The sequence below is a fragment of the Apteryx rowi genome, unplaced genomic scaffold, assembly GCF_003343035.1.
Source record: "Apteryx rowi isolate R43461 unplaced genomic scaffold, aptRow1 scaffold_67, whole genome shotgun sequence".
Taxonomy (NCBI): Eukaryota; Metazoa; Chordata; class Aves; order Apterygiformes; family Apterygidae; genus Apteryx; species Apteryx rowi.
In genome coordinates, this window is record NW_020450949.1 from 2294970 (window position 1) to 2310201 (window position 15232).

Here is a 15232-nt window from a genome sequence, read left to right on the forward strand (position 1 = left end):
AGCCCTCTTCATTGACAAAAGTCTTAAATATATGCTACTCCAGCTGCCACTAATATAGAAGTGCACAACACTTTTGGCTGAGGTAAGCCAGTAACCAAGTCTAGGAGCTCATAATAAGACTAAAGTTGTCCCGTTCACTCTGTTCTTTAAAATCAGCTGGGAGCTGTGTGGGAATATACTGTGATTCATATTCTGCCATTCTTGTCCGTGCTGGGTATCAAAGTATTTCACCTGCAGCCTTCACTGATTTTATAAATCTACATGCACAAAAGAACTTCTGACCAAGAATAGCTGAATGTGATCCAGAGAGACCAGAAGAGAAAGCGTTGTGTAATATTTTGTTTCAYGTTTTTTGTAGTGTTCGCAGAGGTAGGACTGTCCGTGGATTTATTAAAAATAATAATAAATAAACCCACATACAAACTTCCCTTCCAAATCCTTTTGCTTTAATGAGGTTAGTGCACAGCACCACCATCTTAACATCAGCAAAGACCAAGAGACTGCAATGATAGTGAGAAGCAACACGGGATGTATAATAGAAAGAGAACATGAAAAGTGAATAAAGCACTCAAAATCCAGATCAGTACTGTAGACCGGAAGCTAGTAGATAAGGACAGGGAGGAGACAGCATGATACAGCAAGAGTCTTTCAGTGTGCATAAAGCTTTGCTTAAAAAGCATACTAAGAAAATCTAATAACCCCAAAATTGCTGCCAAAGTTTAAATGTGCATGTTATTTTACTGCAAATTATAACTATCACTGGCAAGATACTCATGAAGAAGACAATAAGAGCAAATAATTATGAAAAGCTAGGTAAAGGAARGATTAACAGAGAGAGAATGCTTTCAAATAAAATAGATTAATTTGAAGGTAAGAAGTTGTTTCCTGGAATCAAAAATAGCAAGGAAGAGTTGAGGTGAAAATTCTTCAGTGAAAACGTTCACAAAGATTATGAACATCCTTCCTTTCTTGAATCACTGCAATCAAGAACAGTGACTTGGAAGCTGATGAACTTAACCTATCGGTAATTAAGGCAGGCAGACCCAGTCTTTATCTAAAAATCCTATTTTCCAGTGGATACTAAGTTACAAACTGTGACTTCCGATGAAGGAGAGTGAAATATTTGCTATCCTTACAACAGCACCAAGAGAGCAGCACAGAGAGCATCACCTGAAAGCAGTACACAATGGGAGCAGCATGGACACACTTGGCAATGGCAGGAACAAGAGATTCTGCCTATTTTTCACCATTTTGACTAGGAACAAAATATAAAAGAATTCACAAAAACAGTCAGTTGGGGTGGTCAGGCCATCATCTCTGCTGGATTCAAACAGAAAATGGATGCTTGTTTTCATTAAAAGACATAGGGGTGGGACATGGTCACTAATCAGACCAATTCAATTCTCACTGGCTTCATGCCCAGGACCGAGTTCTCTATCATTCTTGTTACAAGCCTGGAGGGTTTGATAGGACTATGCAAGAAAGAGGCAATAGACCTGAACACAGGAATTCCAAGAAAGTTAAAGACAAAATTCAAAGCTGCTTGAATCAGTGCCAATGCATGCATCCAGCAAGTGTCTCTAAGGTCACTGATACAACTTCATCCCTACCCATGGCCAAACCAGGTAGGACTTAAGCCCTATACAGTTTCCTTGAACTCAGAAACATAGCCAGAAAAGATCTTATCATTGAAATGCTCAGCCTGCCATCGCTTTTCCCTGAAGACTGGAATTAGCTGGCCTTTTATCACAACCTGAGTTTTAGCCATTTATCTGTGACAGGTCCTACAGTCAGAAACTAAACACTGCTCATCTGCTTTCTATCTTACTCAGACCAACATCAACCAACTCTCTTTCACCCAAAGCTTTAAAAGTCTCTTTTTCCTTAGAGCTAAATTCAAACAGATTCATAAATGCCATCACAAGGGATTTCAGACAAGACTCCTAGTCCTGTCAGGAAGAAGCTATATCTGCCCAAAGGCTTTCAGGTTAGCCATCAGACAAAAAGGCAGGAACTCAGCTTGACTTCTCATTCCTTTTACAGACGTTAACTGAAAAGTCTAACATGACATTCTTTCCATAAACAGCCCATCTTCCCATAAGTATACAACGAAACTTTCCTGGGAGTTATCTCAGTTTCATCCCATAAATGTTTTGATTRAAATCTAGCAGTTTAAAAAGCTGCTTTCATTTTTAATTAAAAAAAAAAAATTCTCCCAATATAAGCAGCAACACAAAAAAAGAAATTAGAATTCCCAGCCTGTTCAATGCCGCCTCCTGCTGTCAGGATGCTGGTATGTCAGCTTGCTACTACAGAAAGCTCAGTCTGCCATTGCGCCTGGATCTAAACTCATTCTCTGATTCTTAAAGGACTTAGCCACCTGACTGTCAATGAAATTAATACCACAGAAGTAACTAAATCCAGTGCACTGGAAGAAAGAAGTTTTCTCATTTTCAGCTGGCCCTAGGAAAAGTTTGAAGCTGGAGCTTTACTTTCAGTTTAGGAGTTATGTGAATTCAGACATGGCATCCAGATGGTTCTATTTTTCCTGCATATGAAACAAGCACACCACTCTTAGCAGAGAAACAGTGAATAATAAGCACCAATAATAATTACAGGGATCATCCTTCCCCTGCACTTTAAATGTTATTATGGAAAAGTCCCTAAGCAAATAATCCCTAAGAATTTTATTAAAATTAAAAAATCTCAGGCAGACAGGGCCTTCATAGAATAAGCTTTGCAGGCAGAAAGCGCTCAGTGGCTGAGGTGTATAAGCATTTGTTGAGTAAGGTGCACTTAATGTATTGGACAGAAGCAAACTCATTGTATCTATGTGTATATGCTGCAATGGAATAATCTTTCCCTATGCCTCCCTCAAAAAGGTACAGCAAGAATCTCTTTTTATAATATTCCTTATGATCTGCCTTTGTATCTTTGTGTGCTTAGAAAGATCTCAGGCTACTATGACAATCACAGCAAAGCAATTTATTCTAGTTTGATAAATAGGTTAGCTTGGACCTTTACCTGCTGGGCTTCCCTGGTGTGATACAAAATCCTGTCAGCACATTTACACAGGCAAAATTCATTACTCTGCACCAAAGGCACTCACCTTACCACAGATGTCATTAATAGCCACATGAACAAAGATGGATGCCTCTTCTATACCTTCCAGGTATACATGCCGGTAGCCTGAAACACAGAGTAAGCAAAGCTGTCAAGGAGTAATGGATGATAGAAAGAGCATCTAGAGACTTCCCTTTTGTAAACAGCAAAAGAAATTAATAAGCTTTCTCTCAACTGCTCCCCATACTAAGCATCCAGATTTGTTCTTTACCTAGCCACACTCAATTTATTTGAGAGCCACAGCACTTATAAATTTAACTGATATTTCTTCTTGTCCCTTTTATATTAAAAAAGAAATTTTGTCCTGTTTTTCCTAGTGTTCATTATTGCAGCTGTCAATCTTTGACTGAAACTTGACTTTCTTGCAGATTTACAGTCCCTTACTAATACTGCAGATGTTTCGACCAAGTTTATTTTATTGAGATTGGGTGTTTGTTTTCAGTCTCAATCAACAAACCACAAAATACTTTTAATTTCCTTTGCTTTGAAAGAAAATGAAAAATATACACACAAATGAAATGAGATTGGGCTGAAAACAAAATCAAGAAATAGACAGAAAATAGTCTAATTTGGATCCCACCATTAGAATAGGTAAATGCCTACCATATGTTAAACTGTTACTGATAGTAGTAACTCCAGTCAAGACTAGCGACTTTCAAAAACCAGTGGGAAGAAAAGAGGGAAAAAAGCAGTATGAAATAACACAGGGAAAGATTATGTACAGTAGTCTTTCAAGTTCACTATATTTAGCCATCCTGCTTTACAATCTTATGCATCTTTTTGAAAATCTAGTCCCACACAGTTAGTTGATGTAGTTTTGTCATCTGGTAAGTCAGTAGTAGACCTGGATAGAGAACTCAGGAGTTCAAACGCCTAGTCTCTTGGGAGAACTTCCTGCTGCAGACAGATGCACACACAGTAATACAGCCTTCTGCAGTTTCATTCACCACAGGAAGAAGTCCTAGCCAAGTGATTTGTTATTTCACAATTTCTGTCTTACCTGGCATCATACTGCTAAAAGCTATTGTTCTCTGTCCAATAAAATCACGCCCGATTGGATCATGATCCCACACAAGGAACCGAATCAGTGCAATCTCTGGCATGTGCACTGTGAACATCAATGTTTCCTCCCACATTGGGTTAAAACCTGGGAATGAAAGATATTGACATAGCTTTGATATTTTGTTTGTTTTAGGTGTTTTGTTCATGAGACATGAAGCAAGACGACTGCCTATAAAAGGAAAGTCTAAACTGCAGTGGTCATTCTAGTTTTCCTAATAGTTTGATCATTGTTTTTAAAAATTCAGTACTCTTACTCATTTCAGCAGGAGCCACAATAGCACAAGATTTTGCAAAAAACATAAATGAATCTCACTTAAAGTTGACCCTGCTTTCAGCAGGTGGTTGGACAAGCTGACCTCCAGAAGTCTTTTCTAATCTAGATTTTATGATTATAATTTCCTTATTAACATTTCTATACTCCCTGAAGCGTAAGGGTAGGCTTCAGAAGTTGATGGCTTCTTGTCCCTTCTTTTTATCACTGCTATAGCTCTGAATACCCTTCTATCATAAAGAAAGAGAAGTCAGATAAATGGCTCATTTTACACCAAGACCTTCACAACACTATACCAACTCACTTGGGTAATTCAAGACCCAAGTCTGATTAACACCAAGAATCCTTAAATGGATTTTTCAGTGTTTTGCCATAATAGGCACCAAATTTCATTTATTTGTCTCTTTAAGAACAAAACTTCTAAAATGATTCCTCAAAAGCTTTCCTGAATGAGGATGTTTCAGATAGCTGTATAAAAGCAAAAAACCCCATGATCTTACCATTATCATCAACTACTCTAGTTTGTTCTTTGACGCAATCAACTGGTAAGCCTATAACTTCTACTTCTACAAATGGATCTATGATCTGGAAAAGAGGAAGTAATAAATATTGAAAAGAAAGAGCGACAAAGACAAAATTGAAGCACAATGCTAACCTTTACAATGTGAACATTGTATATTATTTTCCCAATAATTTTTCATCATAAGCCTTTCTGTAAATGATTATTATGCTGATCAGAGACCTATGGCCAAATCACTGTAAAGGCATAAYTTAAGATGATCATGTTGTATGGACTTGTGATCATTTCTCTGCTCTATTCTATGCTAATCTAAAACGAAATTTAAACACTGGTCTTTATATGAATGTTTTCTAATTCAGCGGATATTTGAGCGAAAGCTTTAAGATACATTCACAACAGTCATTATGACAAATATGTTCTAAAGCAGTAAAATGAAAACAATCCCAATGAGAATCATCTGTTAAAAGTCTTAGTGTCTATAAAACCATCGTGGCACAACGAAAAAGGCAATGGTCAAGGTACAGGAGATTGAGACCTGTTGAGACCTCTTCAACTAAACGGTAATCTCAACTGAATTACAAATTCCCTGAAGGCAACAGTGGGATGGACATTCTGGGGATCATAGAGAAAGACTATTCTTGCACAAAGTCTTTACCTTCTACTGGCTAGCCAGAGAGATTCCTCTGTTTGGCCTGTTTGACCTCTACCTTTTTCGTTAGTCTATAAATATCTCTTGGGTTCTCAGAAAGAATGACCTTAAATTTTCACAGAGCTGATTCGCAGAGTGATACCTCTTATCCCTATTCACAAAGGGTCGGAAAAGTCAGGAAGCTTTAAAACATTAACCTGTGTTCCAGCCTGGGATACAGACTAGGTGATGCAAATCATATAAAATCTATGCTAGACCCATTCAAACACATCATTTGAAATGGCAACCTGATACTGAAATCCACCATCCATCTCCCTGTCAGCAACACTGATGATAGAGTACCTCTCATCACCTATTAGATCTTTGGAAAGCTTGTTACTGCTTTCAAATACCAAGAACATAAACAGGCAATGTGGTCTCAGCAGGAAAGAAGAAGCTTTTTGATGCTTCACAGAAATGAATGTTCCTTGTGCCCATAAGCCCATAGAATACTTTGCCCCTAAAGTGCAAAATATCTTTTATCTGGTTTTTGTTACTCTTTGAAAGACACCTGAATTCTCAGTAGGAAAGACTGCATAACGTATTTGTCAAACATTTTATCTTGTTCATGTAGCTCTGTTCTACAAAAGGCTTAGGGCTTGGAATGCGTTTTTCATAACATAGTGGTCAGCACATGAAAGGTCTGATCTTTATCTGGTATAATTGTGTGCAAGTGAAATACAGATAAAATGAACATGGAATTGTAAACAGCACCTAACTTTCTGAAAGAAGCCAGTGTCTGTAGCTTTCAACAGGGCTGTTATTTCTGAGTCCACACTGGCTTACGCAGTGTAGACACTTGACTTAGCTCAAACACTGACAGCAATCAAACCAGGGCAGGGGGAGGGCACAGAAAATTGGCAGGATAAATTGGTGTTCCTTCTGATTTTGAGAAGCTCAGCAAGTGCTAACTAACCACAAGTTTGATATCTGGGTGCAGATTGCTTCCTAAGATTATTTGGGCATTTTATCTTAACAGTGTTAAGTTTCCTAAATATTGTTGGCTTCTGGCATGGGGAGTAAGTTTGTATGTTTTGCAGGTACTTCTGAAGTAAACACCAACAACGTGGCTGCATGCAGTTGTAGGAAATTAGATTCACATTCTCAGGAAATTTTCTTCCAGGATTATGTTCTGCATGAGCTAATTTACCCTTCTAATCAGGATAAACTGGAAGTACCACACAGATTATTCTTCATCTTCTGAAAGATGGTCTTAATTTGAATTATGACATATTCCAGACTGTTACACATGTGGTATTAATAGAAAGAAAGAAAGAAAGAAAGAAAGAAAGGAAGGAAGAAAGAAAGAAAGAAAGGAAGAAAGAAAGAAAGAAAGGAAGAAAGAAAGAAAAATGAAAATGCAAACAAATGATTGAAAACATAAATAGGCCTACTAGGGCCTTAGTATGACCCTATGTTTATCTTCTAGGGAAATTTACACAGTCTGACATAGTGGCCTACACAGTTCTGTGGAGAAAGGGTATTTAGAAGATAATTGCAACATTCATATAAAATCAAACCATCTAAAAACTCATTTCAGAGGTTTGATTCTGGTTCTAACAGGCAAAAGGCTAAAAGGAAATTTTTATTTTGACATAACTGCTTCATCCTAACATTAAGACTAATGTTTAATAAAGTCACACAGGTGTTATTACAACACCAACAGAAAGCACAAGAAACAAACAAAATCTTTTCAAAAAGCTGCCAAGGGGTTGCAGACTTGGCTCATTTTACTTCCATAAGTGAGTTGCCACGGGTTTTATAAAACAAAATGAGGCATCACAGAAAATCACGCAATAGAAGCCAAAATGAAGGAGAGAAAGAAAACCAGTAGTAATACTGTGTTGAATGGAACAGATTCACCAAAGCAGAGGGAGGGACTCCCAATTAACTCCATTTGTCTTGCCTGACAAGCTCAGCAGTTTTCTAACAGAATTTAAGAGATAAACTGATTCAGCTCTATATGCTGGGGTGTGGGGTGRAGGTTTAAGAGTCCTGTTGTGACTAGGACCCCATCATGATGACTGAGCTTCTTGGCCCTTTTGCTTGTCTCTGAGGCACTGTATTAACAATCAGAGGAAAATCAAACTGCTGCTGTGATGCTTAGAAGAGATGAAAACCACCTAAAGATCTAGGATGCTAATGACCTGCCTAATTTATTCATGTTCTACAATAACTGCACGAATTGAAACACTCATCCTTACCCCAGCCATTTGGAAATAAACAATCATCAATTGTCCCATACCTCTCCTCTGTCTCCCAACATGGAGTCCCGTGGTTTTGGGAGTTGTTGACCACTGATAATTCTTAGAACCAGCTGTTTCTTCAATTGACCAGGTAGTGGGTCTTCAGAATTTGGATTAAAGACACCTGTAGAAACAAGAAGCCATATAATCTGAAAGAAGTGCAATTTTAGGGATGGCATTGGATACCTTCTAGCTTATTTGCTTCTAGCATTAGCAATCCCGTTTTCTACAAACTACACTCGGGATCTATGCCTACTCTTCTCATGCAATAAGCATAAGAGCATGCATGCAACTTTTCTTCCTGCTTTTTCTTACCTTCACACATGCAGTTTGGTTTGAGGACATAGCCACAATTCCCATTGGCACTAAACTTGGCCCGGTTCAGTTGCAGCATTCTTCCCTCTGACTGGTAGTTTAATGCAACTGCTCAAAAAAAAGGTGATATCACTAACAGAGGATATTAATGACATTCTTGTTTGTACCTCCCAGATAAAGGAAGAACACCTAGAAATATTTTTAAATTTTATTTCTTGGAGTCAGAAACTCATATATGTTGAAAAAAAGAATTCTCTTATATCACATACATTACAGCTTCAGGGAGAGAAGCTCTCCAGAAGAGTTCTGAACTCTGAAGTCTTCCTGCATGTGATAAGAAGGAAGCTCATTTATCTCCATTTGTCAGACATTTGCTTATGCATAAGACATGTTTGAGAAAATCTATGTAGGTAACAATACGGAAAACAATAAGGAGGACTCAGATGTCAGTAAAGCTGAATGAACAGAGAACTCGGAAGTATTTTAACAGGTGATTCTGGAGCCTCTATTTAAACATTTCTCCGGAATTAAAACAAATAAAACAAAGCTTCTTTCTGCTCACCAAGCTGGCAGCCAGCATTCCAGAATGGCTGGGGATTGTAGTTGCTAGAGTCTACACGATAAGAAGATGGGTAGATGCGGGACAACTGGTGTTGGTTGAAATGCAGATACTGTGCTGGCTTTTGCTGCAGTATCTGGTGGGCTTTTGTTTCACTGAAAGATGAAACCTGCCAGCTGGAAGAGACTACAAAGAAGAGAGGAGGAAATTAGGGGTCATCTCCTTTTTTATTTATTTCTTTTTAAATAAAGCATTTCAAAATAGAGCACCAGTAACTCATAACTATCAAGTGTTATTGGAATACATTCTACTACAGAGGGAATCATCCTTTTTTCCATTACAGCAAAATCATCGTGTTTATTGGAGGAGTCATGGCTGGGACAATGAAGCCAAGTACAATAAGTGACCTGAATCATCTTTAGGAAGTTGAAAAAAAAATCTCTTAAGATTTTCTGAATCTGGTCAAGGAAAGTATGATTTCTGACCAGTCTCTCTTTCTGACCAGTCTCTCTTTCTGATTTTTTTTTACTAAAATCCTTGATTCCTGTCAAGATTAGATGCAGAAAACATAGAAAGAGGACTGAAATCTTCTAGCAATTTAATGCTGGTGTTTCATCAGATCTGAAGAAAAATCAAAACTTTAGGATATATACAGCTTTGGAGACACCTCTATTGATTTGTAAACATGAGGACCCTGAAACAATGAATGCTCTTCAGACCGTTCCACCTAAGAGCATATCCAAGTCCCATACTATTTCCCAGGATATAAGTGATGTGTAGCAAACTTTACACAAGCTAGCAAAAACTACATGTGTTACTACTACTTGTAGTAAATTTTATCTCCTTTAATGAAGCTGTCACACAACTCTAGACTCACTTCGTGGATTCTGAATAACAAGCGGTCAGCCACCTTGAAATAGTATAGTTTTACTGTATGCAAGTCTTCTGTCAAACTCTTCACAGGGTAGGAGGCAAAGAGACAAAAAAACAGCTTTTATAAAAATAGCTATAAGAACATAAGCCTTTCAATTTCTGTGCACAGCAATTATTTTTAGTAGACTTTTAGTTCAACCTACTTTCAGTTTCAACATCATGGATGCCAACAGACTTTGTATATTTCACCAGGTCAGACAGTGCCCGGGAAAGTTTCATTGTTTTCTTCTGTCGGTTTATCCTAGAAAGATAAAAGAAAACAATTTCCCATAAATTAAGAGAGAAACTTTCTCTTCTGAATTTAAAAAAAATCAGAGTGAAGAAATAAAAGGAGGTTTTCTTCTACCAAGGAGATATTAAATATTTTTACACCACATGGAGCCTCATTGTCAAGGCACAGAAGCTTTAGAGGGGAGAGCATGAAAGTATACAGAACAAGTCACTCTTGTTCTTACACATTAGTGGCAGACATGAGACCTGACAAGATCTGGTGGGGAGGACTCTAAATCGCTGAGACCAAAGGGTGGGATATCAATTTATTCACATATATTTGTACTTCTCAAGTTAACAGGATTTTATTTAGCACTAACAGAAATACTTCTTAAATCCCAACAAAGCAACAAAGGGATGCTCTGATCCTCCTCATTTGCATCAAGTTGTCACTCACAGCATACCTACCAATCTCCCCAGAGAAGGTGCCAAAGTATCCTATCCTTATACAGGATTCCTGTCACATGCCTGCAGACACCCTTCAACAAATTGGCTTGCAGAGCTGAAGTGTATCTATTTACTAGGTACATTCACATACGCATCTTTTTAGACACAAAATTGCCAAATCATGTGTTACAAACCTGCTGTAATGTACAGAGCCCCTGGCTAAATTTCCTTGAGAGTCCAAATCATCTTCACCCTCTTCCAGACTTGTTGCCTTTTTCAATTTGCTTCCTTTTTTCTGTGCCATAAGGAAATAAAACCATTATATACAATGGATATCAATATGCAAAAGAGAGTTGCTCTTTATTGCAGAAACTAGTGGAGAAGAAAAATAAACTCAGGCAGTTAAAATGGTCTATAATAAAAATTGAGGAAAAAAATWTCTGTGTGTGTTCTGAAGAAGGGTTTTCAATGAAAGAATCAAATAAATTACTGCCAAGTTTTATGGTGTAAGAAAAGCAACATAAGATACAGATTTGGGGAAGTCTTTCTGGTAACACAAAGTAGCTGTTATGATGTCCACAGCTTCCATATCGCTGGAACAATTGAATGTGTCTGTAAGTACATATCAGCAAAATTTCAGCATTTTGAGGGCAGTATTGATTTTAAGTATCTATTTTGAGATAATTTCTCCTATTTTGAGAATACATCCCGTTCCTCGCTCTGAAAAAAGCAGGATCCTTTAAAAGGCCCCAGTAGGGCACTGAAAAATCGGTATTCCTACTTGAAAAGCTTTGCACTGAGTATGAAATATCACAACTACCAACTGGTTTTTAATACCATGTCCATCTGATCAACATTTGAGCAGCCAGAAACAATCTTGCTGTGTTATGCCAAGAAGCAGCTTTTTTAATACCCTTCAGTTTAGCAGAATGATATGCATGCCCATGGGGAAGACTCAGCCTACAGTCAGAACCTTTTTATAACGGAATTGTAGATCCTCATATAAAAGGTGTTTTCTACAGTGCCACTGCTACTACTAGTACTGTGTCATGCAGAGAAAGTAGGATAAAAAAGGTTATTCTAGTTAGTTAAATTGCAACGCTAAGTTATTTTAAATGGAAAACGCAAATTAATTTGAATGTTTTTCCAGACTAGATCTTGGATAAATTTAGACTCTGATGTAAACTGAAACAAGCTGTTATGCACAATTAACCAGTTGTCCTGCTTATTTAATCAGTGAACAGTCTGATAGCAAGCCTCTGTCAGACAATGCAATTATGACATTCCTCCCCCACCACTGTGAACAGAGAAAGTTCTATCCAAGAGTCCACTCTTTAGTGTAGACCTAATCTACCGAGTGGCTTACCTTCCGTTTAGAAAAGCTGCCCATCAATGATCGGCTGTGCCGTTTGTTGGTATTGAAGTCTTGCCCAGATTCCACATCATCCTCAAGTTTATTCTAAGGTGACCAGACAGAAAGAATAATGAACGGCAGCAGATCAGAGTGCTGCGGACAGCACTTTTAAACACCATCACAAAGAGTTTGGAAAGCAATCCATCCTAAAGTGTCAACASAACTTGACCAGACTAAGGCAAACATTTTTTCTATAAGCTGAGTACAAAACCTTGTATCACAGATATAATTGACATTATATTTGCCCACAGGCACTTTCAGAGCAGACAGAAATGACACAAATACCTACCCTCCATGTGCTAGGAAATTTTACTTTGAATCCAAGCCACATACAGTCTTTGACACCAGACTGTTTCACAGCTTAGTATTTGCACAGCAAAGTTTAACAGGATTTTTTTTCTGCCAGGAGGTGTGACTGAAATCACATGGTTTTATGAGGATACTCCACGGTAAAACAGAATTCTTGTAGTGCCTAAAAATGTATATACTTCACTGAAAATGTATATACTTCACTGGTGCTACTGGACATACACATGACCCTACAATTTCACTGTTTTTCAGCCTAATAACACACAGACTACTCTGACTCACATCTACTCTGACTCACATCTACTCAGAAGGATTCTATAAGTCTTGGCCTTGCAATGGATCTTACAGTGATAACTCTCTGACACACTACATAAATCCTTAGGTTTAAAAGCATACAAAAAATTCTTGTACTAGAAAGTTTGGGAAGCTGAGTTCCAGCTCTAGTCTAGTTTTAATCCGCAGTTAGTAAAACTGTTTACTGGCAGGTCTCCAATATTTTTCATTTGTATGCAACAATCTTCCTAATCTTTTTGTGGCTTATTACAACCTCTAAAATGACAATGGCTCAAGTTCATGAACTGTAGCCTGTGGGCTAAGTACATTTTTATAAATAGCCATCAGYATAAAATTAACATACAAATGTAAATGCATAGAATATACACAGCCAAGAAAAAAATGCCCAGGTTTCACAGTGGAAAACAAATTCTTATGTTAAAAAGTCATCACTTGTGTATATTTCATGCTCCAATTGCTCTCTGAGCCAGAAAAAAGCCTTGCATATCTGACAGTGATCTTCACCTGGCATCATCGTTAACTGAATGAATTCAGCTATGAAATCTGAAGTTAATAAAAAACAATTTATTTAAAAAGCTAACAAAATACAAAAAAATGAACTGCTAAGCACTTCTTTCTCCAAAGTCCAATTCACATTTCCTAGGACTGCCACACTTCATTAYTCATCTGCAAGCATAAATCATAAAAACAGCTAACAAAAATCTAAGTATCTGCAAATTAAAAGGAGACTTCTACTGAATGGACATCAATGCAGAAAATATTATTCCTTATAACGTGGCTTTTATATAAACAATAGGAGGTACTAATAAGATGTCATGACATTATTAATAAGATATTAATAAGATAAAAAAGAAAACATATTCCCTTCTTACTAATACTTTATTAATATTTGCTGTCAAAATCTTATCTCACAATGATGCAAAAGTTAAATGATGCTAATAAATTTAATCTATGTTTGCACCAGGCTAACACTGTTCCAAGATTTATGATTTATCTTAGACAGTTAATCAGGGTGATACCAATAAATATGTTAAGATATCTAAAAAAAAAAAAGGTGAAAGTATTCCATTTTAATTTGATCTTGTAGAATTCTGTTTGAATCAAAAAGAATTCTTCGGGAACTTCCAAACCTAAGTTTTCTATTAAAATCTTTAGGTCAGTTTCTTAACAGAAGCCCATACCATCCTCATTCTGGATACAATGTGACATTTTCCAGACCAAAAGGTCTTTGCACCTCTAGATCGCAATGATCCTATAAATAGAAAGTCATGCTATTTATTGACTAGCAGTTGGCTAGAGCTGTTCGAGGAATTTTTAATTATTTTCTATGACATAATGGCATTTGCCAAGAACCATGTTTTTATAGGACATACACATTTCAAAAAACTTTAACTGAAAGAGGCTCCTCAGACCCATGACAGAATTTGTGAAAAGATATAAAACTCCCCCACCACACTGAAATAGCCAAATACAGTGCAGAGCCAGGGCAGTCATCTGSGAATGGGAAACAAAGGTTCAACTCCCAGTTCCACCTAATTCTGACTGCGGTCCTGACTCCAGAATCTCCCCATTCCAGGTGAGTGTTTTGGCTATCTGGTTATTCTTGATTCATTTGATCTTAGTTGACCTATTTTTTAGTACAAAATCTACAAGAAGTTGATTGCATTATGCCCCAAGATGTAACTATGTTTGAAATCTCCAAAATTTCAAAGGTTGGGAAAATGTTTCTCACTTAATTTAGTTATTAAGTTGGAGATTATCAGAAGGAAGAACTATTTAGTAAACATGACAAGGATGGGAATCATGGAGTGGAATAATCGCACAGGTCTGACCCACATTAGCTTCCCTACCTCATCCCTGCTATAAAATATCTCAAAGGCCTTCACCTATCAGATAAGAGACCTTTTCCAGATAAGGCAACAGATCTCCACATGTAGACATTCTGAGATAAAAATACTAGAATAGTTTTATTCTGAAATTAAAGGCATTTTTCCCTGTCTTAAAAAGTGATTTTTAGTTAAAAAAATATTTGCCAAGAAGTAGGCTAATTTAATAACTTGCAAAACCTTGTTATAATACTGGACAATTTATAAACTGTTGATTTCTGAGAGTCTGTCAGAACTAGTGTAGATGTGGTTAACTTCTATGCTCACGCATGCTGAATACATGAAAAGGGACTGTTCTAAACATGTTACACAATTGCCTACAGCTGAGAGAACAATATTGATCTGCCTTTTTATGAAGAGGAGGAAAGCCATCAAATTAAAAGTGATTGAAATGTTTAGCTCCTGAATGTATAATTTACCATATTTAATCTGTTTGGAGCCCTTTGTGCTCTTACAAAGGAAACAATTAGTAATGATTTCTATAACTTTAGTCACTAGCCCGTAAGTACACTGTATACCAGTTTCCAGGATGAGGAGATTTTTCTTCCAGATTAAAGGGGAAGTATTAGGAACAGCAAGGAGTTCTCTGTTTGCAGTACCTCCACTCTCTGAGAATTATTTCCTTCTCCAAAATGGATGTCAGAAGAATCTGTCCTTTCTGAGAGCTGGCTCTCACTTTTCAATCAGAAATCATTAGAGGTTGCAAACAGGGCCTGCCAAATGCTTTCCAAGTCCCCAGTGACACAACGTCACCTCAAGATTTTCAGGCCTGAGTTGGCAGATGTTTGTGATCCTAAAACCTTTTCAGTTTCTAAAGGATTCACACTTTAGCTTTTGACAGATAGAACCACTCAGGGCAGAGTTGGGCAGCAGCCTAAAAGAAATGAGACCCCTGCACAATGGCTCATTAACTATCACATATATGGCAACAGCTCTGAAAAAAAACTCATCCAAA

At 37.3% G+C, this 15232-nt stretch overlaps 1 protein-coding gene across 1 annotated transcript in view; it reads right to left on the reverse strand.

Moving 5' to 3' along the window:
- Positions 1 to 15232, reverse strand: part of PLCH2 (phospholipase C eta 2) — a 151822-nt gene that overhangs the window by 11861 nt on the left and 124729 nt on the right. Inside the window, exons 14-22 of the mRNA XM_026085468.1 lie at positions 11741 to 11833; positions 10569 to 10669; positions 9861 to 9958; positions 8788 to 8970; positions 8226 to 8333; positions 7910 to 8034; positions 4957 to 5041; positions 4124 to 4270; positions 3110 to 3189 (exon numbers count right to left, since the gene is read on the reverse strand). Of these exons, the coding sequence (XP_025941253.1) occupies positions 3110 to 3189; positions 4124 to 4270; positions 4957 to 5041; positions 7910 to 8034; positions 8226 to 8333; positions 8788 to 8970; positions 9861 to 9958; positions 10569 to 10669; positions 11741 to 11833 (1020 nt within the window). The remainder of the gene's footprint in view (positions 1 to 3109; positions 3190 to 4123; positions 4271 to 4956; positions 5042 to 7909; positions 8035 to 8225; positions 8334 to 8787; positions 8971 to 9860; positions 9959 to 10568; positions 10670 to 11740; positions 11834 to 15232) is intronic.